Source organism: Sinocyclocheilus rhinocerous, unplaced genomic scaffold, assembly GCF_001515625.1.
Source record: "Sinocyclocheilus rhinocerous isolate Xijiao unplaced genomic scaffold, SAMN03320098_v1.1 scaffold786, whole genome shotgun sequence".
Taxonomy (NCBI): domain Eukaryota; kingdom Metazoa; phylum Chordata; class Actinopteri; order Cypriniformes; family Cyprinidae; genus Sinocyclocheilus; species Sinocyclocheilus rhinocerous.
This window is the reverse complement of record NW_015661881.1, coordinates 134197-158680: the sequence shown is the minus strand read 5'-3', so window position 1 is coordinate 158680 and position 24484 is coordinate 134197. Positions and strand designations below refer to the sequence as shown.

The window sequence follows — 24484 nt, the reverse complement described above, 5'->3', positions numbered from 1 at the left end:
CACTCCATAATTCAGCAAATGCTTAGAACGGACAGGAAACACTATATTTTCACAATGTTTGGGGGAATAAAATGTTGTATATAATGAAGCAAATTATATATGAACAAATCCCTCAGTAAAAACCTTCAGAATACAGACGTGTAAGTGCTACTGAAGTGGAGATTTATGGCTCAGTGTAGGAGAAAAAACTCATTTTGAGAAAACGGCCTTTAAAAATATGTATTGTAATTGAAATCTATTGACACAAATAGATAAAGTGCTATAAAAGAAACGCTTAACAGTGAGAACTTTTGGATGTTTTCTTTCCACTAGTCTGAAAAAAACACGTTATGAAAAGCCAAAAAGCCCAAAATCTCAAAATTGACAGGCGCATGAAAAAACAGTGCTTTTGCCTGCAGTGTCTCCCCTTAAAATAAGAAAAAAGTTCTTTTAAATTGTAATAATATTTCATTTTTTATCAAATAAATGCAGACCTAATGAGCATATAAGACTTCTTTCAAAAGCATTTTGACACTCAACTTATAATATAAGGATGTTTTGATGCACAAATAGTTACACTTCTCCTATAACGCAAGAGGCTGTACGAGACATAACTTCCTAATATAAGAGAGAACTGAGACGTTTTATCTAAGGTTTTTTTTTAATACCTGCTCCGCCACCATCTGAGCGATGTCCTCATAGGTCTTTCCTGCGGCCGTCAGCGCATCTGTGAGCGTAGCCTCTCCTTTGAGTCAAACCACACATTAAGAATAACAAAAATACTAATGGCTGAACATATAATGCAAAGACTGCTGTTCAACACAGTTTCTCAGAACTAGACCAGATGGTAAAAAGAGAACAATTTTTGAACCTCATGAATTTTCTTTAGTTTCTGATACCTTCATATCCACTGCTGTTGAACACTGAGGACAGGTTTTGGAAAGCTTTGCCAATCCGTTGATATTCCTTTGGAAGGGCTGAGAAAAATAAACAGGAAATAAGACTAATCAGCTTGAGACTCTTAAAACTTGAAGTATGACATTTAATTTGCAGAGATTTTTTTAATATGTAAAAATCACAATGCACTCAGTTTTTCAAAGTTGGACAGTGAAATATGAGCCCCTGTTTCTGAAGTACAAAAATATCAGAAATAGGCCAATTTTGCTCAAAATTATATACATTTAAAAGACAGTACAGAAATATTATTACAATTTTCTTTTTTAATGTTTTGGAAAATGTAATTTAGCCTATATCTGTGATGTAAAGCTGAATTTTTTACTCCAGTCTTCAGTGTCACATGATTCTTCAGAAATCATTCTAATACGCTGATTTGGTCAAGTAGAAAGTTCAAAAGAACAACAATGAATTAGAAATGTTTTGTAACAACGTAAACCTTTATTGATTCATTTAATGCTTCCTTGCTGACAGGCCCGTAACCAGCTATGAGGCCACCGAGGTCCGGACCTCAGTAAATTTTCCATGTTCAAAAATAAAATTTGTTCTTTGAATGACTAATTTGCTGTTAAACTCCTCATATGAATGCCTGCATGACATGTATAATTCAGTTTAGACAGTTTACAAGAATGTTTAGCATCCCTGTTATAAAAGTGATCGCTGCGAGACGCAGGCGGAGTGAACCAACGAGGCTTGAGAGAGCTGTGAGTGTGGGGCGCGGGCACAGCCTGAGTGTTGCCAGATCCAGCTATTATAAGCGTTTTTAGACTTGTCTTTTCCACTTAATTTAACACTTTAGAAAGTTAATAAAGTAGGAAGTTGCAGTTTAGAGTCAGCGATATCTTTATCTTATCTTATTTGCACAAGATTGGAAATAATGTTGGTTTATTTTTAGTTTTTTGTTTGCTTTAGTATCAATATCTGGCAATACTGCATCGCCGGCACTTAAACTGAAAGCAATCAAAAAAGCCCATGTACAGGTTTTTGCTGACAGGATACGACATTCGGTAAGGGAAACGCAAAAATGATCATGATATTATCTGTCATAAACGTTATCACCACTGTCAAACACAGTAGCACTTAACACTAGTGTGCACACAGATCTGTAGAACAAGTAGGTTACAGAATGAAATGAAATACAGAAAAACAAGCCATGAAGAAGTCTATGCTATGTCATTCAGTATAGTTACATTTTCATTTCACAAATCATGCTATAAACTTTCATAAGAGCACTAGACAAAGTTATTGTAGCTATGTATTGTTGCAATAAACAACTGATAAAATTATCCACCCTTAAATATAGTAAAGTATTAACAAATTTTGATGCAATAAATAGGGTATGATTTAAAAATAATCATCCCTCCAAAACAGAGAAAATATCTTTCACAAACATCTACATGTCTGTCTCCTTTAAAGCGTTTATAATGAGTTGTATAATTTGTAGGGGTTATTATAATAATTCTTTAACAGCAACCCCCCCCAGGACCTCACTAATTTTCAAAGCCTGGGTACGGCCATGCTTGCTGAATATATTATTATTTTCTTTCAAAAATATATACACGCACACAATTTTCTATATAAATACATTCACATGTAGGCTTATGGAGTGTCATAAGTCATACTCACGGCCTGTGCAGCGTTTCCAGTGTTCATTTCCTACGGTCAGCAAGTCTTTCACACCGTCATCCATCGCCCTGGTGAAACGGTTGAACTGCTCACACTTCTGCTCTCTGAAGGTAACAAGACAACACGGATGAACTTATTAACAGCTAGATTTTCCATCAGGGTAGTGATCCTGAGGTGTGCTGTAGGACTTACACTTCAATCAGGTCCAGGTCTGGCAGTCCCTCAGGCTCTATCGTGGAGAAAATCATGACTCCGACTGTCTCGTCTTTTTCTGCTTTTCTCTTTCCCATTTTCCAGTCCTGTAATACAGACTTAGAATAAAATGCTGTAACAAAAACAAAGGCCATGTCTCAAAATCTGCAGTAATTTGCTGAATATTTAGGTGGAGGATAGAAAAGGGACAAAGAACAACGGATTAATCAACAGCTATATATATATTTAGCGCTAAAAACAGTATTTACCTTCTCATCTTTGTAGGAGAGAAATAGCTGGAAGACTTCACTGCTGGAGACAACCGGATGCCGGCACATTCGCGACATCCAACCCTGAAGCCTCTCCATGCGCATTTTTATAAATTCCTCCTCAAATCGACCTAAAAAGGGGGTATTAATGAATTTCCATTTTAAACTTCTTTACACCAAACAGTATGTAATAAAAAGGGCTCACCTGTCACCTGTTTATCAGGCAGGCAGGGGATTGGAATCGCTGAACCATATTTATCCAAAAGCCTTTCATACAACCAATCGAAGTGCTTGTATCTGTGATTGACAGGCTTGTTTGTGGTCTGCAGAAACATTGGATCACATGAAACAACATCAACTGGAAGCACTAACATGGAGATGTATATGCAGACATGATGGTTTCTGTACTTACGGTCGGTGTGACTTGGTACTCAATGTAACTCTTGAGGCCGTACATTTTGGTGCCCTTTTTAGGGTCAGCGACAACACAGTCCAGCTGATAGTCTGGATACGCCCACACTGGGCCAGCCTCTCCCCCCTGAAATACAGTATATATACGCACTCGCATCATATAAAATGATATAGCAATTAAAACCCTTTATGGAGCCATGAATATCATTCTAGTATGTGGAAAAGTCTCGATACAACAGATACATTACATAAGAAGTCTTGTTTTATGAAAAACTCGATCAAAATGAAGTGAGTTTATGATTAAAACAAGAACAAATATCTGCCAATGTACTAAGAAATATCAGCTTAAACCAGAAATCACACTATTATTCCTAATAAACATTGACAGATGTTTGTTCCTGTTTTAAGCATCAACTCATTTAATGGTGTTCAGTTTCTCAACTATTTATTTTTTTTTTTTTTGCATTTCAAGTAAATGTATTTTAAGGATGTTTAGATATTTGCATTGGAAATGACTGCGAAAGATATTCATTTTTTGCAGTGCATGCAACATTTAATGCCATGACTATGAATTTCAGACTCTCTGCTCTGATTTAAGACCTTTTTAAAGGCCTTAATTTGTGGAAAGGCAAATTGAGGCTTTAAGACCTTTTTAAAGAGTGGCTTACGTAAACAGGCAACCTGGTTCCTTTGGCAGGCTGTTTGGACAGCAGGTACAGCTCAGGACCTGATTTGGAGAAGCCAGGGAATCTGCAAAGAGAAGATGCTTTTTTACAATGGACATAATAAAATTATAAAAAATAATAAAATTAAAGAGGACCTAACACACAGTTTCGCTCAATCTCTTGTTAATCTTGAGTACCTACAGAGTAGTATTGCATCCTTCGTATCTACAGAGTTTTTAGTTTTATCATATTTTGAAAAAAAAGATTCAGCTTTACGATTCTCCCCGAAAACAGCCGAGCTCCTGGAGGCGTGCCGTGGGCGGAGCTAAAGAGTGACAAGCACTTGCTTGCAGATTGCCAACAAAACACAGAAATTTGATGCAGTTTTTCTTACTGCCTGCGGTTCTGAATCATGACTGGGATTCTTATCATCACAGCGTCGAACTGGATTTTGTTTATAAAACATTTGTCACCGAAATGATGGGAACAAACTAACACACTTGCAAATCTCTATTGCTGCCCTGGTAAAACAAACTGCATCCACTGTTCACATAACGCTGGGTTCTTCTTATTATTCCCTTACAACCAAAAACACACTTTGTTAGAGACATTCTTCTCGAGCAAGTCCTGTGCAGCGCTGCCGACAATGTTGATGGGCTTGCTCTTGCTCTGGTTGATGTGTGTGCGCGCTCTTCCGGGAGAAGTTCCCATACAAGGAATTCCGCCCTTCATGGCGTCATGAAGGTCCATGCTTGAAAAAAACATTCCGAAACGTATGCAAACCCGGAAGGACTGTATTTGACACTCTGAATGCATGAAATAGCATTAGACCCCCTTTAATAAATTCCATTATTGGAATCCAGAAAGCACACATGTAAGCACATGAACTGGATTACGTTTTTATTAAGTGTATTATTACTTGACTCTTGGATGTGTGTCCAATCTGTGTGGTGTGATCTGACTTACTTGTTGAGGGCAATTTTCATGGATGAACCATGAGCTCCGCCTCTGTGTATAGCCCCGCCCTCTCCAGCCTCAGATTCAGCATAGCCACCCGATGACTTCACGTCATCCCACTCCTCGTCCCACTCATCGTCTTCTGCACCTATAAACAGTCATTACACACACTTCAAACATACTTCAAAATAAAAACCTTGGTAAGAACCAGGTGTTAGTTATCCAAACACACTCAGGACAAATCAGCCATGCTAACTAATCTCTGATGAATCTTAGGGTTATAACAGTTGTAATTTGAGCAAAAACTTTTTTTGCACAAATTACAACTATTACAATCTTGAAAGTCTGGGTGAAACAATAAAATATATATACAAAAGGTATTTAAAAAGTATTAAAAATAAATGAAGGAATGCTAAAAAGTCATTTTTATACGACCATTTAACAAAAAATAAAAAAACACAAACACACACACACTTAAATATGTTAGTTGTAATAAAACCCCTGGGACATAAAAGCCCCCCTCACTAGAAGAAATGCTCATAAACTGAGGCTGTGTTACATAAAATTCACAGCAAGAAAATCCCTACAAAACACTCTCACACACATTCTTGTGAGTTTCTGGTACCTGTTGAGCTCATGCAGCTTGTTATTAAAACCAAACCCTCATGAACATCATGGTTTACCTGAGAGATCAATAAGACATGGGTAGGGGTAAATGTCTTCAGAGAAAAGGAAAAGATTGTTTAGTTACGATAAGTTTCTTTTTGCCAATAAATATCACCTCTACACATTCTCTCATGTGCATTATGAGACTTGACATTATGCACTTCCATTTCAAACTGTTAAACTGATTGCACAAGCACTCAGTGGAAAAATCTAACTATATTTAATTCCCAGAACATTATTAGTTGAGTAACTGAGTAAGTGAAAGAGTCATCTTGCTTGTGGGAATAAATTCGTTTTCAGGGGAAAACATCTCTAAAACAAATCCACATGCTCTGCTTGTCTTTATAGGACACAGATTTGCAGAAGCTGTTTTTTTTCCGCACATGGAAATGGTGAATTTCAGCTCCTTATGACTCCAAAACAGACCAAAACTGACGATCTTCCAAAGATGACATCATTGCTGGCGCACTTTAGTCTAACACATGACTTAAAGTAACAGATGAGATCACTGAACAACGCCCACATATTCCACAACTTCTCGTAAAACAACTTTCATATTTTTTCATACTTTCATATACAACAATGTATACAAAATACTACGAATTCCACCTGCCTTTCCATTTTTGGTGTCACTAATGAAAGTAATATCAGCTGCATTTTTCATGCCTTTCATAAGCGCTGACTGCCAAGAGTTAAAAAAAAAAAAAAAAAAATTCATCTGTGCAACTAGGAAAAAATACTAGGAAATATACTGCATGGTATGCTAGTTTTCCACTATGAATGCATTCTTACGCTCTTGTAATTTGTTTTGGTAATAAAACATTTGCCAAGAACATCCATGTAACAATAAGCAGCACTTTGGCTCCTCACAAACTGCAGAGGCTTCTTGTTTTCTAAATATGCTGGACCGAAACTCTTAAAAGAGGAATGTAATCGCTCCTAGTGAGGAATAAACATTATGATAAGTATTTTTGCCTTGTGGCTGTGGTGTTCAGTTTTCCATTTAAGACAAAAGCAACAAGACAAATTGCATTGAAAGACATTTAACAATGAAATGACTGCAAATTATTACTTACACTATATAACATCCAGGGTTCCCACACTTTTTGACCAATGCCAAGACCTCTCTATTCATTGGCAATTACTGAATAAGGACTTTTAAACATCAAATTGATTCAGACTCGTTTGATAATGAATCATTAGGCCAAAAAAAGTAAAAAAAATTTACAACTAAAATAAAATATTTCTTATTTTATTTCATCCCCTCAACAACTGTTTTTTTTTTCCTTTGAAGAAACAGGATTCAAAGTCTTGGATATATGAGGCCTTATTTTAAAAGTGTGATTTTAGATATGGAAAATTAATAAAATCTTTAAACACCATGGGCGTTTATATAATTAATATACATTTTTAGAGCTTGTGTTGAGCTTCTGAAATTTAATTATTTTAATTTTAATTCAATGAACAAAAACTATGAGGTCCTAAAGATTAAAAAAAACAAAAAAAACAGGGACAGTTTTGTTGTGAACAACGGCATGCCTTTGAAAGCAAGAAGTTTGAGAACCACTGGTCTAGTCTGAATAATCCAACATGGGTTTATTTGAGTTGTTACCTGGACCCTGGTAGGCCTGCGGATGCCCGTGTCCTCCAGAATGCCATGCACTGCTGCTGGTTTCCCCGGTCTCTGTGCCCTCTGGCTGAGCTGCCCAGTTATTAGAAAACCCCCCAGACGCATTACTGTCAAACACTGCCCATGGGTCATTACCATTACTTGTCTGAAAGAAGGAAAAAAAACAACAATTTTACAATTGGTAAGAAACAAAAAGCATTAAAAAGGAGCATTTCACTAGTGGTCTCAGACCAAGCAATGCATTTGATATCATTTTAAAAGGCTCAACACACACTTGAGTCCTAAAACCTTCTCCACAGCATTGCATAAGTCTGTCTTGAACATAATTTAAGGTCATTTAATTCATGTTCAGCTGGTAGAGGTCAGTCGCGTGTTCTTTTGTCCTGTAGATTGAATGCATTATGATTGCACACGCTCAATCTTCTATAACACAAGTACACAGATGTGATTTTGAACGTTTCCTGGCTACCAGCGAAAAGGTCTTTTAACTGTGAAACTCTCAAAAAAACTGATACAAAAAGCCCACTCACATCCGACAAGCACTCTAATAATAACCGTTGGTTGTTATTATATTATCGTGAAAAACTCCATTTGAGCAGGTATTTTCAGATGTCAACCGATTCAAGGACTTCTAAAGAAAGCCCATGAAATGGGAATATACGTATATAGATGGACATGTTGAAAGGAAAGAGATGTTTACCTTCCTGATGCATGCTTCAGCTTGTCAACACTGAACAATTGACTCTCAATGGACCTCTAGCCTTGATGACACAAAAGCCCAGAGCCACAGAGACACAAACCATAAGCTCGGTGTTTCCGGATCATCATCTGGCCACCACAATACACCCATCATCCAAGCCTCATTCATGTTATCATCTAGTCATTATCAATATCACACCTGAAAAACTTTGACCTATTGCTCTGAGCACGGCATGTCATTTCTGGCAGATGCATGTTAAATGATAGCCGCAAGTATTATTCTGTTATTTTACTGCAGTTGACAAAAGACATGCATCAGTCAAACACTATCTGTTTGGATGCCTACTTTCTTATTTGCTCATGCAAAAACTGCATGTCATGCATTGAGAATGTAGCACCATGCAGCGAAAGACTGGTTTTAGAAAGTGTGTTTATGTGGATTCATGCGTGTTTGGAAATTGGAAGGCAATGTTTTGGAAATTTCTGGCCGATACAGATTCAGACTCCACTTATTTGACTTACACTTAACTTAATTCAATAAAGGGCTCATTTTTCTTTAGAAAATGTGTTAAACATTTCTGCTTTTTCTCAGTTCATCATACTGTTTATCAGCTTGCAGGTAGCTAAAAACGCAGTCTGAATTTAAAAGTCTTAATACCAGACCAGCTTTCAGTTCAACAATAAACACATGAAAAACAAAACTGTGACATAAATAGAAAAGAATGACAAATATTTCTATAACAAAAAAAGCCAATTCTGCAACCTAAATCAGAAGCGGCTATCCAGTAGATGATTGAATCATCGCATTTATGTTTTAAAAGCTGGCAGAGATAGACAGTGATGTAGCCATTTCGCTGAAACAGTGCTGATCAGTTTGATCGATGTGTGATTTGTAGTTGTCTGGTGTGATCAGTGGGGTCTGATTCAATCTGAAAGCATTCAGACCCCGAGAATAGGGTGTTTAGCTTTTGGTCTTGTTAGTGAGGGCTCCAGAATCGAGCATGCGTGGCATCCGTCATGCCAAATGCATTTAGGGTACCTCATTAGGGGAGGTGGAGGAAAATCCTGGGGTAACCGGGGTGACTGGGGTTTCCGGCTGAGCTACATCCACCTTAGGGGAAAGACGTGACATCGTCATAAAGCGCTGAAAGGGAAGGGTTACCCTGACATGACCCTAAAGACCAGACCTTCTTCATCAAACCACTGATTTTTTTTTTTTTGATGCGGAGGCCCAGCTGAGACCTGCAAGGGTTTACAATACACACAGTTCGAAAACTAGCACAAAACATTATTCATCAAACAAATAGTTTTAAAGCAGCTGTGCTAATACAGTCATGCAACTTCACCATCAGTGTCCACTTCATTTCTGATGCATTTCAGAAAAATGCTTGTATCATCAAAAGAAACTTGAGCAATTACTTAGCAGTCTTAACTTCAGATGACACGCCACAGCACTCAAAAAAAAAAAAACCTTGAACAGACACAGCTGCTCCATTATTTAAATTGTTTTCACACCAGCTAATTATTGTAGTATGATCCATTTCAGACAATCCTGCCCTGCATGCTCAAAAAATATTTTGTCCTAAATTTAACATTTATGTATTTGAATTTCATCTAAAATTCCCATCCATTTGGATTATACAATTGTAACCTACAGGAATTAACAAACTAAATAAGTTAATAAGTAAATGAAACAAGTAAAAGGTAAAACAACAACAACAAAAATATTTCTGTACGAATATTTGTGTTTCTGTATTACGAAGGTAATATTTCTGTACGAATAAACTGAATGTGTTTTAAATACACAATAATTTAAATGTATATATTTTTGATCAATAAATATAATAAATTTTTTAACCAACCAATTAATCAAATGAATTAATTTTAACCAACAGAATAATGCTTGTTCCATAGCTAGCCATATTTTAACCATGTTCACACTTTCAACTAAATAAATGTAATTGTTTTCACAATATTTAAGCATAAATGCATTTTAAAAATATGATTATTTTACTAAAATAAAAAATGGAAATTGTTGATAATAAACTGACAATTTTTTTTTTTTAGGTGCAGACTGTTTCTTGTCTGTTTTCTTTCTGTGTGATTAAATATGCATCATATTAAATGTATTAGTTCATGTTAAAACAGTATAATCCAAATGAAATCCAAATTCAAAAACATAATTTAGGGCTAAATATTTTTGGAGTGCACAGAAATAAAACTATTTATGGTGGACCTGATTAAATGTCACCGTTACCCACCCCTCATCTCTTTCAACCTAACTGGGTAGTTCTTGGCCAGGACAAGCTTTAATGTGGATTTTCAGCTGTTTTGTCCACGCAAATCTGAATTGCAGCAATATATTATATATCACTACTTGATGATCCACTAATAAAAAAATTCTAGTGACGTGTCATGTGGCCAAGTATGGTGACCCATACTCGGAATTAGTGCTCTGCATTTAACCCATCCAAAGTGCACACACACAGCAGTCAACACACACACCGTGAACAGGGAGAGAGCGCTGTACATTCACTACCCCACCTACAATCCCTGCCGGTCCGAGACTCGAACCCACAACCTTTGGGTTACGAGTCCGACTCTCTAACCATTAGGCCACGACTTCCCCTTCTAGAGAGAGCTGACTAATATTTGTGCCTACAGGGATGTCTGTGGTTAACTGTGCCACACATTTTACAATGACTCATAAATATCTAGCATTGCTGCTAGTTTCACATCTGTTATCAGTGATTCATCAAGCGCATACAGACTACAGCGACTAGGCTGAAGTCTGTCCCTTGACTAGCCAATCAGCTTCAGGTTTTGAGATGACACCATAAACAACTGCTTGTCATCAGGGATGGTTTTACATGATCAGTTCTGATGAACTTGAAGACAACATGAACTCAACACTGATCCTATTTATGGTCTTAATAAATGTAACTGTTTCTTATAAGCATGATTCATAATTAAAAGAATTTCATAATTTCATAAATTTTTTTAGTTAACAACTTAACAACATGTTAGGGCTGGACAATATGGCCTAAAATCAAAATCTCGATTAACTGAACATTTTACCATGCGCACAATTAATGAACAAATATTTTATTTATTAATTTGCCCTCATAGTTCATTGACAAGGTTTTTACTGTAAATATGCTCAACTATTAAAGGTGGGATATTTTTTCTAATGAAAGAGTGCATTTCTTATCTTTGTGATTTCAAAATAATTGAAGGAAACAAACTATTTATGGTTATTGACTGAATATTTCGAACAATTGAAGCACACATTTCTTGAAATTAAAATGTCTTATAAAAAAAAAAAAAAAGCCACATTTCAGTTTGAACGTAAAAAGGATATTTTCACATTTAAAAAAACTTAAAAAGCATATTTTTACACTGCTCTGGTTGCTCAGATGACTCGGCGTTCAAGGTTTATGTTGCTTCGGGTTGCTGCCGCAGGTTGTTTTTTTTTGTCCGTTTTTTTAATTAAAGCACTCGCCCTTAGTGTGATTTTGATGGAGGGGACACCCGACGAAGAGGGAAACTCAGAGAAAAAGCATGATTGGGCTAGTTTTGAATAGCAATCGGGCTTGGATTTGGCAACCCTGGGGAAAGGATTGAAAAACCGATATAACCGACGTGGGAAAATCACGTCGGTTAGAGGTTCTGAATTTCTGTTTCGATTACTTTTCGATTAATTGTCCAGCCCTACAACATGTCCTGAGTATTCCAACATTATAATTAGTGCTGTCAATCGATTAAAAAAATGTAACTAATTAATCGCACATTTTTCTGAAATTAATCGCGATTAATCCCACCTAACATTAAAGTTTTTATATATACTTTTATATTACAAGAATTTCACATTCAATCTTCAAATGAATCCACAAACAACATAAAGACAGTATATTTTTTTTAATAGTTGTTTAATGGCATCTTTTTTATGACTGAAGGCATCTTTTTTTATGACTGAAGGCCAGTATCAATTATACCAATACTGATTTCTCTATAAAATTGCCCCCTCCCCCCGTTTCCACGCTCGCTTGACTCGCGCCTGGTGCTGAAGTGAAGTGGAGCGCGCGTCTGAAACGTCTCCCGTTCTCAGTCATTCTGCAACTGAATAAATGCACTTCTTGTCAAGAGAAAAAGTGACAGAAGCAGCAGTTGTGAGTGGGGTGGCCAACCCTAGCCCCGCCCCTGCGTTAATTGGTTAAATATTTTTAACGCGTTAAACTGATAAAAATCAATCGCCTGCGTTAACGTGCTAATTTTGACACCACTAATTATAATATGTTTCACCCTAATATTAGCTCCTGCTGAATGTTCTGTAATGTGTCACTTAATGGAAGTCAGATGAAAGTGGTTTCATGTTGTCTTTAATACTGCTAAAATCTATTCAAAACTCAAGTCAATGGCAGGGCCACTGGAAACAAATGAAGCGTTCAGATGCAAAAGCCTCTAAATTCCGTTTGAAATTTTCTTCTAAAATTAGCATTTTAATTAGGCTCCTATGTGTAGGTTCAGTCATTTAATTTTAACAGCAATAAATATGTTCTTTTCATTGCCATTTAAGTGAAATAACCGAACAGAAACAGAGGCTTTTGCATCTGAACTCTTCAAATAATCTGCAACTAAAGGCTTCCCAGTCTTCAAAATGCTGCTGATCAAATCATGGTTTCTCCAAAAAACAAAGCAGCCCACTCAAAGAAAACTTCAGTCTCAGCACTGGAGGCCAAACCCACAGTACCTCACTACCATATGGGAGAATCCCACCACTTCATCCTGCATGTTAATTAAAAATCATCATCCTTCACATCTGGCCCCTCGCTGATCCTCTGAATAAGCGACACAGGATGTTTTATTCTCAGTCTTAGAGTTTGCTTGCACACACATTTTTACATTCCGAGTAAGACGTTTTATGCTTCGGAACTGGAATCTCCCTTCCTGCTCACTTCCTCTCAGGAAGTTAAACAGTGGGAGAAAAGCACTGAGAAGGAGCGTTACACAGAAAATGAACAGAAAAGCAGGTTAAACAGACATGATAAATAAAAGCAACCAGTTTATGTGCCGCATTAGTCAACAGACTGAACGATTCCCATGTGAAATTTACCCATCTTAATCACGATGGCTTACCTGTGCGGTGCTGGGCGGGGCCGGTATGTGACTGTCAAAGAGCGAGAGATCGAGGGACGCTGCATTTCCTCCAGAGGTAAAAGGTTGAGCCTGTTTAATCTAGAAGAACATGAAGAGACAAATTCACAAGGGTCAGTCCTTTTCAAATCAGAATTAAATAAGCTCGTTGGTACACTAACTCAGATCTTTGTGTTATTTGAGACTAAATGTACGTTTTGTTAAACATTTTAGATTTTACAGCATATAATAATAGTTTTTAGTATAATACAATAATGTTTCCTTTCTTAAATTATCATCTTTACTATAAAATAATTATTTATTTTTATATATTTTATGACCCCTAAAATTTGCTTGACATCTGGGAATATGATATCTCATTCATTATGGTTGCTGGTATCATATAAATTGGTAGACGCATAGGCAAACTTGTTCAAGTCCAAATAGTTGAAAGCCTCCTCTTGCTGAAGGTGAAGAAAAGTGACATTTCCAGACACATTTGGTGCTGAGGCTGAGGATTAAATATATCCATTAAAAGGCCAATGCATTTTGGTCTTCAAAAAACTTAAGCCTTGATTGACTTTCTGTCAACTCGAAATGTGAGATTAAAGTTTTAGTTTAGTATGGTGTGATATTTTGCTCACTTTGAGGCACTCATTTGACAAAATATTGCCCCCAGATGACTTTATATGAAAGTCTGGACAAGTTGAAGGCCTATTTTCAGTTATTTTTCCTACTTTTTATTCATCAACATTTAAGAAATGGCTTTTACTTCCATTTAAAAAAAAAGAAAAACATCAAAATCCAAGCATTAAACATCGCAACAAAAACAGCTTTGGGTGCGCAAAGAATGTGAATTTGGAGAAATGTGAACATGTGGTCATTTGTTTGGCTCTGAGAACAGAGAAATGAAGGAAGCACGTGTGTTTGTACGATAGTGCAGCTGTGAGTTCGGGTCAGGAGGGAAACTGAAATGTATATCTGTGGCCAGCAGCAGGCGAAATCACTTCACAGACTATTTATACAGAGAGTAAACTGTTTACCAGGTCTCCATGTGCACGACTGCCTCAGGATGGCTGTATAATGTGATCATGTTCAGCTACACAGTATGATGCACTTTAACACAAAGATACTGCTGCACCTTTATTGATAAACAACTGGACGTTCAGATTTCTGAATGCTTTTTGGCTTAACTGTCCATAAACAATACTGGTGTAACTCTTGTATTTTTAAAAGAGCAAGGAAAATCCTATTTTTCCATACCAAGTATTATGAAATAAAGCGAGCACATTCATTCAGCCGTACATTAAGCCTGAAAATGAACACAACACTAACACACTTCAAATCTGGCTGGCCACAGGAAAAGAAAACACTTCCTGTTGATCGAACAGGCCACATTCCAGCAGCGATAGTTTCTCTGTCCTTTTGGTTTCAAAACACTGCCAGATGTGTATTACAACACAATCATAATAAAACTGCATTATATACTTTATCATAGTGAAAGACGCCCAGGTAATTAATCAGCTAATGTTGTATTAGAGTTGTATCCAAGTATCTATTGTGGAAAATAAACATTCTTTTAGGTTTGTATATGTATGTTGTAAATCTTGTTATAGCCACTACCGTCAGTAAGATTTATTTTTTGATAAATAAGCATAAGTCTCTTATGCTCAAAAAGGCTGCATTTATCCAAGTATCTATTGTGGAAAATAAACATTCTTTTAGGTTTGTATATGTATGTTGTAAATCTTGTTATAGCCACTACCGTCAGTAAGATTTATTTTTTGAAAGAAGTCTCTTATGCTCAAAAAGGCTGCATTTGTTTTATCAAAAATACAGCAAAAGCAGCAATATTGTGAATTATTACTATTTAAGATAACTTTTCTATTTGAATATATTTTAAAATGTAATTTATTCCTGTGATGCAAAGCTGAATTTTCAGCATCATTACTCCAGTCTTCTGTGCCAGTAAAAGCCATTTTTGGTAACCACTGCATACCTCTATATAGTCCTCTGGTACCAATCCGACTTCTCCTCTGGAGTTCTTTGCCTCGATCCATCCTCCACCAACGTTCTGGGAACAGAAAAGAATGGATCACATTTACAAAGAAGGTTTTGATCCATCCACACACATGCAACAACTCGGAGCAGACAAGGAGAGTCGGGTGTTATAAAACGTTATGAAAGTAAAATAAACTCACCTGATTGGTTATTGTGATTGTCTCACCCTCTCGAACCGACAACTCATTATTTCCAGGCTCTGCTGTGAAATCATATAAAACCTGTGCCTGTGGGGAGAACAAACATGCTTAAAGGAACACTCCACTATTTTTGAAAATAGGCTCATTTTCCAACTCCCCTGGAGTTAAACAGTTAAGTTTTACCGTTTTCGAATCCATTCAGCCGATCTCCGGGTCTGGCGGTAGCACTTTTAGCTGTAGCTTAGCATAGATCATTGAATCTGATTAGACCGTTAGCATCTCGCTCAAAAATGACCAAAGAGTTTCTATATTTTTCCTATTTAAAACTTGACTCTTCTGTAGTTACATCGTGTACTAAGACCGACGGAAAATAATCAAGGAACTTTGCTGCCGTACCATGCGTAATATCATTGCGCCTGCTGCACCCATGGTATGGCAGCAAAGTTCCTTGATTATTACGCCGGAATGAGAGTATAGTTCCTAGCCATATCGGCCTAAAAAAAAAAAGGCAAATTTTCATTTTCCGTCGGTCTTAGTACACGATGTAACTACAGAAGAGTCAAGTTTTAAATAGGAAAAATATAGAAACTCTTTGGTCATTTTTGAGCGAGATGCTAACGGTCTAATCAGATTCAATGATCTATGCTAAGCTACAGCTAAAAGTGCTACCGCCAGACCCGGAGATCGGCTGAATGGATTCGAAAACGGTAAAACTCAACTTTTTAACTCCAGGGGAGTTGGAAAATGAGCCTATTTTCAAAAATAGTGGAGTGTTCCTTTAAATAAAGCACATGCATCGAAAGACACCAAATGTGTCAGGCAATCATTAATTATTAATAGAACAGAACCAGCTACACTTGTTTGACTGTTTTTTTTTTTTGGACACCATTAAATAAAATTCACATGACCTCAGCATTAACCTGTTTATCATTTACCTAACATTTCAGGGATTTTCTTTTTTTCTTTTACATGTTCATAATCAATGAATTAATGTATTTTCACATGAACAAATGTCACCATTGCAAATTGGTGAATCACACAAAAACTGTTGAAGTCTCTGGGTTATTTTTAGCACAAAATCATAAAAACATTAAAGGCACAATATGTAAGAATTTTTTTTTTTTAAATATCCAAAAACCACTAGAACAGTGTTATATATTTTGCTGACTTGTGTACTTACATTATCCCAAATGTTTACAAGAATGTTTAAATCAAGAGAAATAAGCGATTTTAACTAGTGACATCCGCTGCTTTCGAGCCGTGTGTCACGCTCGTTTAGCGGCCTCGTTTAGCTTCGACGGCGTTCAGCCTCACCCTGCTTCGTTCTACTACACATAATATTTATGTAGTATATAATACATAAACATATGACAAATATTTATTGTTATTATTATCATATATAGCATTAAGGTTTAATATAGGCTTATGATATATTTATATACTTCATAGTAGCTATGTTAGACTGTAGTGTAGGACTTTTAGGATCACATTTTAGACTAATAAGAAGAAAAAATGCTAATGTTAAATAAAGTAGGGATAAATACAAAAACGACGCTTTTGTTTTGTTTTGTTCAAGTAGATATTTTAGCTTTTGTGCCTGTTTTTATACAGTCTATGTTTTGTGCCCATAAAAGTTTTCATTTATGACTGTGTCAGCTTTTTTTAACTTTTGTCAAGTTCAACCTGAGAGGGCGGGCTGAAACAACAGATGTGTGAGTTTAGAGCGGCCTCTAGTGGAAATGTGTAGTATTTCAAAAATACATGACAGCGGTAAAAACGACATGTGTTGACCAGTCATTCTTGAGACATGGGGACAAAACAGGTCCAGCAAGGGTAACTGCTATTAGGTTTAAAAATAAAAATATTTAAAATTTTAAATGTCATGAGGGATAAATAATAGAATGTATTTAACACAATTATCACCTTCAATTTAATTTTCTCATTATTATACCAAATCTATGTTTCTTAATGTCCTCTCTCTACATCTAAAACAGTGTGTCCACAGAGAAGGGTTCAATCATTCATATGCAATAAAACGGATAAAAATGTTTTTTTTAATGAAAAAAAGCTTGTTTTATCAAAAGTAACACTTAATCATATCTCCTAACAAAGCAAGGTTGTTTTTTAATGACACATGCATGTTTAATAAGATTTTAAAGTTGCGTCCCCACTTTTTGTCAACACCGTCAGACATTCAATAACATGTAATAAAATCAGGGAATATCAGGGGCAGCTGTCGCTCTAAAGGACCCCCTTGCTACAGTTCACCTCTGCAGAGTACAGTTCCACGCGCATGTCCGGGAAACTCATGAATATTCATGTATGCTCCGCCCACTGAAACCGAAAATCTCGTAACAACGGCCTAACCGCGTAGAAAAAGCTGCGGTTTTTAAAAATAACCGCGTTCGTGTGGACAGGGCCTAACCGGAACGTACTGCCAGCGTTTTCAAATAAGCCTGAAGGACCTGATTAGCTGGATCAGGTGTGTTTAATTGAAGCTAACCTCTGGGCTGTGGCCCTGCAGGAACTGAGGTTGACACCCCTGCCCTAGATCAACACAAAATAGATGTAATTTAAAAGCTTACAGTCTGACCTTTACAACGCATGGCCACTTTGATTAACTACTAAGTAGTGCTGAATTATTTGCTGATAAATAAACAAATTTTTTTCATATATGAAATGTTTTTTTGTGCCATGCACTCTAGTATGTCAAAAACATCATACAGCTCAGATAGTCATGTGTCATTTGAAAGGTCTCAGAGTAGAATAAAACAAGCATAATTGTTTGGGGCTTTGACTAAACTTGAGCAAGGCATTCTGGGCTGTGGCCCTGCAGGAACTGAGGTTGACACCCCTGCCCTAGATCAACACAAAATAGATGTAATTTAAAAGCTTACAGTCTGACCTTTACAACGCATGGCCACTTTGATTAACTACTAAGTAGTGCTGAATTATTTGCTGATAAATAAACAAATTTTTTTCATATATGAAATGTTTTTTTGTGCCATGCACTCTAGTATGTCAAAAACATCATACAGCTCAGATAGTCATGTGTCATTTGAAAGGTCTCAGAGTAGAATAAAACAAGCATAATTGTTTGGGGCTTTGACTAAACTTGAGCAAGGCATTACTTCAAATTCAAAACAACAATTTCAAAACTGTCAAGGGCTAAGAAAAAGGCTACCTTGATTCCAAATTCTGATTACTTCATGATGTCTCCAAAAATTTAAATCACATACAGCCCACATATTGGGAAACATCACCAAAAAAAGAAGTTTTCTCTTACCGTATTACTTTCCTGAGATATTGAATATCAAATAAGAAAGATATATAAAATTTCCCTTGAACACACAATGTTTTCTTATATTTTATCACCGATTTCTCAACTAAAATCATAAATTCTCAGTTCCACGCGCATGTCCCGGGAAACTCCTGAATATTCATGTATGCTCCGCCCACTGAAACTGAAAATCTTGTAAAACCGGTTGGAAACAGATATGTACACAGATATCAATACATATCTATGTTTGGAAAGCGAGTACAAAGTGTGGATTTCCTAAAATGGGCGTGGCTTGTGTATTGTACATACATACATACATAAACACATTTATGTTATAATTTGCTTATATTTCGATATTTATTATTTCTAAGTATTTTGTTTTTAGTTTTATATTTTTCTTTCTTTTAATATGTGCTGCTTGAATTTATTGCATTTGTGTTTAGCAATAATACTTTCAATAATGATAATGCCTGTTTGTTATTTTAACAGGTGTAATAATGGTAAAAAAGAAGAAAAGAAAAAAGAAAAGAAAATATTAACTATAGCTATTGCTCAGAACACTGCAGAAGTAGCCAGTCGCGTTGTTACTTTTCTCATAAGGACCAATCACAGTCGGGTGTGATTACTTGATTTAGCTGTAATTTCAATTAGCATGTCAGGTGCCAATCGTTTTTAATTCATTTAGTTCAGACATCTCAAGACGCAAGACAGTAAGAAAAAGTATTACAATTTGAATGTGGATCAATTCGGCTGTATGAGCCCACAAGCTCCCCTCAAAGGGAAGACAATATCTGTCCAGTAAACAGCTGAAAAAAAAAAAATTTGCTGCCCTGTATTGCTAGTGGAAATCATATATAGTTTTTAATAAATACATTATAGATATATGCATATAGAGCCACAGTGGAAACCAGAGGTATTTCTTGTGCACTTCATGACCAATGATTCACACACATGTGGACCAAAAGAGGTATCAGCAAACCCCCACAACCCCATACACCCTTCATTATTCCTTAAAATAGCTATTCCTTTATTTTTTTTTATTTGGGTTTCATGGCATAAATCATAACTCCAGTCCAGAAAAAGCGACATACATCCATCAGGTTAATAATCAAACTAACCTAAAAACTGTGGAGACGATGACGCCGTGTTTTTATCTGCTCCATGTGCCCGGTCCACTTGCTCTTCCACAACTCCATCATTAGCTTTAGTGAAATAACCCGAAAGCTGGGGATTTTACTGAATAACTCATATCTTCGACATTAAGCCATATTAAGTGTTTATGTTTTTCTACAGGAGGAAAACTCTTAGCGAGAGACTTTGCGCATGCGTTCATATTCTGCTGTTCTGTAGCTACAGATTTGCGGGTCTTGTCTTTTTCTCCTACAGATGGCTTGCAGGACCCTGTAGGTTACGGTACTAAATTAGTTTTAATCGTTTAATCACCACCACAGCGTCTTGTCTCCATTGGCAACACGCACGATTTGTGTCGATTGCAAGTGACGTCGCAGGTATCGGAGAGTGCAAGTGGCGAGCTAGCGGAAGTGCAAGTGTCTGAGAGTACGAGTCTGAGAGTGCGAGTCTGAGAGTGTGAGAGTGCGAGTCTGAGAGTACGAGTCTGAGAGTGCGAGTCTGAGAGTGCAAGTCTGAGAGTGCAAGCGCAAGTCTGCAGCCAGACCCTATTGGTTCACTCCGCCAGCGTCTGGCAGCAATCATTTTCATACCACGGACGCGAAACATTCTTGCAAACTGTCTAAACATGCGGACACTCATATAAATATCAAATTCGTCATTCAGAAAACAAATTTTATTGCTGAACATGAAAAAAATGTACCAGGTCTGGACCTCTGTGACCTCATAGCTGGCTACGGGCATGGGCGTGGTGGGGCTTTGGTGATACCGACAGCCAGTCCATCTACTACACAGCCAATCATGGGACCCCTCCTGGCTCGGGCCCCGGGGCTTCAGCCCCGCCTAGCCCTATTGTTAATAAGCTGCATATTTCTACAGGGTTATCTCCCAACCCTTAAGAGAATATAGGCTATACAGATTGTTCAAACAGAAAAAGCAACATACATCCTTCAGGTTAATAATCAAACTAACCTAAAATCTGTGGGGACGATGAGATACGTGCACAGGTCGTTCAAAAGTCAAATGTAGAATAAATGTAAGTGATTGGTAAACCAAATTAAAACGTTATCTCTAATGGTAATGCATGGAATTCATGGAATTAGTCAATCTATTCTACAGCCAATCAAATCACGGGGCCCCCTCTTTGCTCACGGCCCCGGGGCTTCAGCTCCGCCTAGCCCAATTGTTAATGTGGCCCTGGTCCTGACCTCTGCTCCTTTGCATTGATGTGAAGATACTGAAAGGGCAAAAATAAAACCAGTTTCTTTAGCTTATGTAACATCATTAACTAATCCATCTCTGGCATGTGCCGCTATTCTGTACTTACTGTTCATCACAACCCTAAAATAAATATTTATTTAATAAAGAGTAATTTTTGAATGCTCGTTCATGAAAAGATGAAAAGTGCTTTTAAAAGCTGATCGTAATCTCTCTCGTAGCCAATAATACTGGAAAATCAGGTGATGTGGAACCTGATTCACCAGACCGGAGTGAGAGGAGAAGAACTGATATCAGGTGAGGGGGGGTTACAGACAACATAAAGAGGGCTGTTAAAGTGACTACAGAGCAGTTTCATGTCACTGCCTTCTCAAACACCTTACAAAGACACTGTTTGTCAGATTTTGAAAAGCAAACATGGTCATATTATCTCTTGTTCTGCTTTTGCTTTCAGTCCAGTGGTCCTGGGCTCAGGAAGACCCTCTTCTGCCTTTCTCTGAACACCTGGACCTCGAGCACAAGGTGCGGCTGAAGTGGGGATTTGATAAGATCAAGGGCACAATCTTGTTCGAGCTCACGGTCAACACCAGCGGCTGGGTCGGTTTTGGCTTCAGCCCCAAAGGAGGAATGACTGGAGCCGATATCGTCATTGGAGGAGTTGGACCCAAAGGCATTTACTTCACGGTAAAGACTGAGACTGATAACTATCAAAGTCACTTACAGTGGAATTACAATTAATTTTATATTCTTTTGATATTTTGTTCTTTATGTTTTTGACTCACATTCATATTTCCTATTTAGTTATATTTTATCTTATATTTGAGTTTCTTAGTTGTTCACATCCTCAAGATTGAGACTGATAACTGTCACTTACAGTTGAGTTACAAATAATTGTATATTTTTTGATATTTAATTCTTTATATTATTTTTATTCAAATATCTGATATATATATCTGTCTGACATAGACATCTGATATTCTTGTGTTTTGAACTATTGATTGTCAAAGTGTTAAATTGATAGCCCAGTTTAACTGCACTGGGATCTGTACATCTATAACTACAACATCATAAAGCATACATACATGCTTCATTTCTCTTTTCTGTTTTTCTGTATTTAGGATCGTCATGCTGTGGGAAAATCAATTCCTTTGGTTGACAAGCAACAGAACTACAAACTCCTGTCTCTGAAAGAGTCTGATGGGAAAACAGTCATGAAGTTTCAGAGGTCCATTGGTTCCTGTGATGAAAATGATTTACCCATCACTGTGAGTTTTAGCATTGTTTTTTTTTAATATTCATTACAAAGGAAAAGTAGTTCAGCACCAGCAATGTAGCCCTCCCCTTTCACTGTTTTAGCCTGAAAACAGCGACAGTCAGGGCAGGATTTGGAGGGCCGGGGACCCCTGGGCTTGAGGTTATGTTTGGGCTCTACCTATACACTACAAATGCTCTCAACTAGAACATCATTATGGAGTAACACAAAATTCACAAACATTAAAATATGCTTTGAGCATGGCCAGACTTACCATTGGGCTAGGCTGGGCTGCAGCCCATGAGCCCCGCCTTTACCCGTTTACGTTTGTTTGATTTGTTCAGTTATATGCCAGTCAGATATTATTACACTCTTAAATATAAAGGTGCTTCACGATGCCATAGAAGAACCTTTTTTGTCTAAATGGCTCCATAAAGAACCTTTAACATCTGAAGAACTTTTCTGTTTCACAAAAGGTTCTTTGTGGCAAAAGAAGATTCTTCAGATTATAAAAAGGTAAGAAAGAGATGGTTTCTTAACCTTTTAACTGAATGGTTCTTTGTGGAACCAAAAATGGTTCTTCTATGGCATCGCTGTGAAGAACCTTTTAAGCACCTTTTTTTTTTTTTTTAAGAGTGTGGCCTTAAAAACGGCTGATCTTGTTTGTCAAGGAGCTCTCAACTGCACTTCAAAACCCTCCTTAAACTGAAAACATGGACTGTCTGACTGACCGACTTAAAAAACCTTCAAAATAAATCAAAAATAGCTAAAATGAGTTATCGATGGCCAGATGAGCCACATACACACAGCAAACTTTTATGAGTGACAATATTTAACTGCAGTGTGCATGCGGCCAAAGAGCTTCTCATTTCAAGTAAAGACATCAAGTAAAAGTGTTTTTATTGCATCATCAGAATCTCCCCATGAAGCTGATCTATGCGTACGGACAGACCGATGAAATCATGTACCACAGCACCCGAAGAGGCACAAAGCAGCTGAACCTGTTGAAGTACATGCCTCGGGTCAACCTTCCAAACAGCAACTTTTTTGACATAACTATGGTCAATGTAAGAAAGATTTTACTTTGTCATTTTGCTGTTCTGTGTGTAAACCCAGTTTTCTGTTGCTGGCATTTCAAGAGCAACATTTAAAACAGCAGCTAAATATTTCTGTGAAAACAGTAACATCTTTATTCAGAATTTGTTGAAGAATAGAAAACTCAAAAGAGCAGCATTTAAAATAGAAAAATATTCTGTAACATTTTAAATGTCTTTTCTGTCACTTTTGGTCAATTTAATGTGTCCTTGTTGAAAAATATACATTTCTTTTTATTGATTTACTTTTTATATTAAAAAAACAAAAACAAAAAAACTTTTACTGAGCCCATAATATAGTTTACCCCATAGTTTGCATAGATTATATTATTGGTTAATCTCTTTAAAGTGCTAATGAGTGTAACTTTACATGTTGCTTACATTTACAAATCATTTCAGTTCACTGTACCAGCCAACCATACCTACTATCACTGCAAGATCATGAAAGCCCCAACATTTGATCGCAAACAGCACATTTATCGCGTAAGTGAGTCTATGAACTTAACACACATGATCTATCCAGCGATCTGTCAATCATCTTCATCTCTGACTTACTTTATGTCCAGATTGAGCCGGTGATCACAAACATTGACGTCATGCATCATCTCGTGCTGTACCGTTGCCCTCCGAGCGTGACCGAGCCGCTTGAGGTGGAGTGTTATACTGGGATGGATACAAAGTGTATAGAGGCCGTGGCTGTGTGGGGAGTTGGCGGAGGGGTTAGTCTCACCTGTGACTTAGGTTGAAAGCATTTTCATGTGAAAACAACCAGATTTAAAGGGTTAGTTCACCCAAAAATTCTGTGATTAATTACTCGCCCTCGTGTTGTTCGAAACCCGTAAGACCTTCGTTCATCTTCGGAACACAAATTAAGATATTTTTGATGAAATCTGAGGGCTCTCTGACCCTCCCATAGACAGCAAGGTAACTACCACGTTCAAGGTCCAGAAAAGTACCAAGATGATCGACAAAGTAGTCCGTGTGACATCAGTGGTTCAACTGTAAAGTTACGAAGCTACGAGAATACTTTTTTGCGCAAAGAAAACAAAAATAACAACATTATTCAACATTTGTCTCTCTACTGCGTCACTTGTGGACGCACGTTCACGACAGTACCATGACGCAAGCGT

The 24484-nt window shown here is 37.1% G+C and overlaps 2 protein-coding genes across 2 annotated transcripts in view; one reads left to right on the top strand and one right to left on the bottom strand.

Annotated features, from left to right (window-relative positions):
• LOC107726735 (sorting nexin-9-like) overlaps positions 1-20534 on the bottom strand; it is a 24579-nt gene extending 4045 nt beyond the window's left edge. Inside the window, exons 1-17 of the mRNA XM_016536425.1 lie at positions 20494-20534; positions 17886-17929; positions 15383-15489; positions 15181-15255; positions 13185-13283; positions 9088-9159; positions 7332-7494; positions 5737-5772; positions 5063-5201; positions 4100-4181; positions 3433-3558; positions 3226-3343; positions 3021-3151; positions 2752-2858; positions 2560-2663; positions 879-956; positions 648-724 (exon numbers count right to left, since the gene is read on the bottom strand). Of these exons, the coding sequence (XP_016391911.1) occupies positions 648-724; positions 879-956; positions 2560-2663; positions 2752-2858; positions 3021-3151; positions 3226-3343; positions 3433-3558; positions 4100-4181; positions 5063-5201; positions 5737-5772; positions 7332-7494; positions 9088-9159; positions 13185-13283; positions 15181-15255; positions 15383-15489; positions 17886-17929; positions 20494-20534 (1599 nt within the window). The remainder of the gene's footprint in view (positions 1-647; positions 725-878; positions 957-2559; positions 2664-2751; positions 2859-3020; positions 3152-3225; positions 3344-3432; positions 3559-4099; positions 4182-5062; positions 5202-5736; positions 5773-7331; positions 7495-9087; positions 9160-13184; positions 13284-15180; positions 15256-15382; positions 15490-17885; positions 17930-20493) is intronic.
• An 891-nt stretch (positions 20535-21425) lies between these two features.
• Positions 21426-24100, top strand: LOC107726734 (DBH-like monooxygenase protein 2 homolog). The gene is made up of 5 exons (XM_016536424.1): positions 21426-21692; positions 22127-22273; positions 23175-23327; positions 23754-23837; positions 23921-24100. The coding sequence occupies exons 1-5, from the start codon at positions 21426-21428 to the stop codon at positions 24098-24100; spliced, it is 831 nt and encodes a 276-aa protein (XP_016391910.1).
• The last annotated feature ends 384 nt before the right edge of the window (positions 24101-24484 follow it).

Coding starts and splice junctions, on each gene's coding strand:
- LOC107726734 (XM_016536424.1), top strand. CDS start 21,426: ATGGTCATATTATCTCTTGTTCTGCTTTTGCTTTCAGTCCAGTGGTCC. Junction 23,328..23,753: donor TTGACATAACTATGGTCAAT/GTAAGAAAGATT, acceptor AAATCATTTCAG/TTCACTGTACCAGCCAACCA. Junction 23,838..23,920: donor GCAAACAGCACATTTATCGC/GTAAGTGAGTCT, acceptor CTTTATGTCCAG/ATTGAGCCGGTGATCACAAA.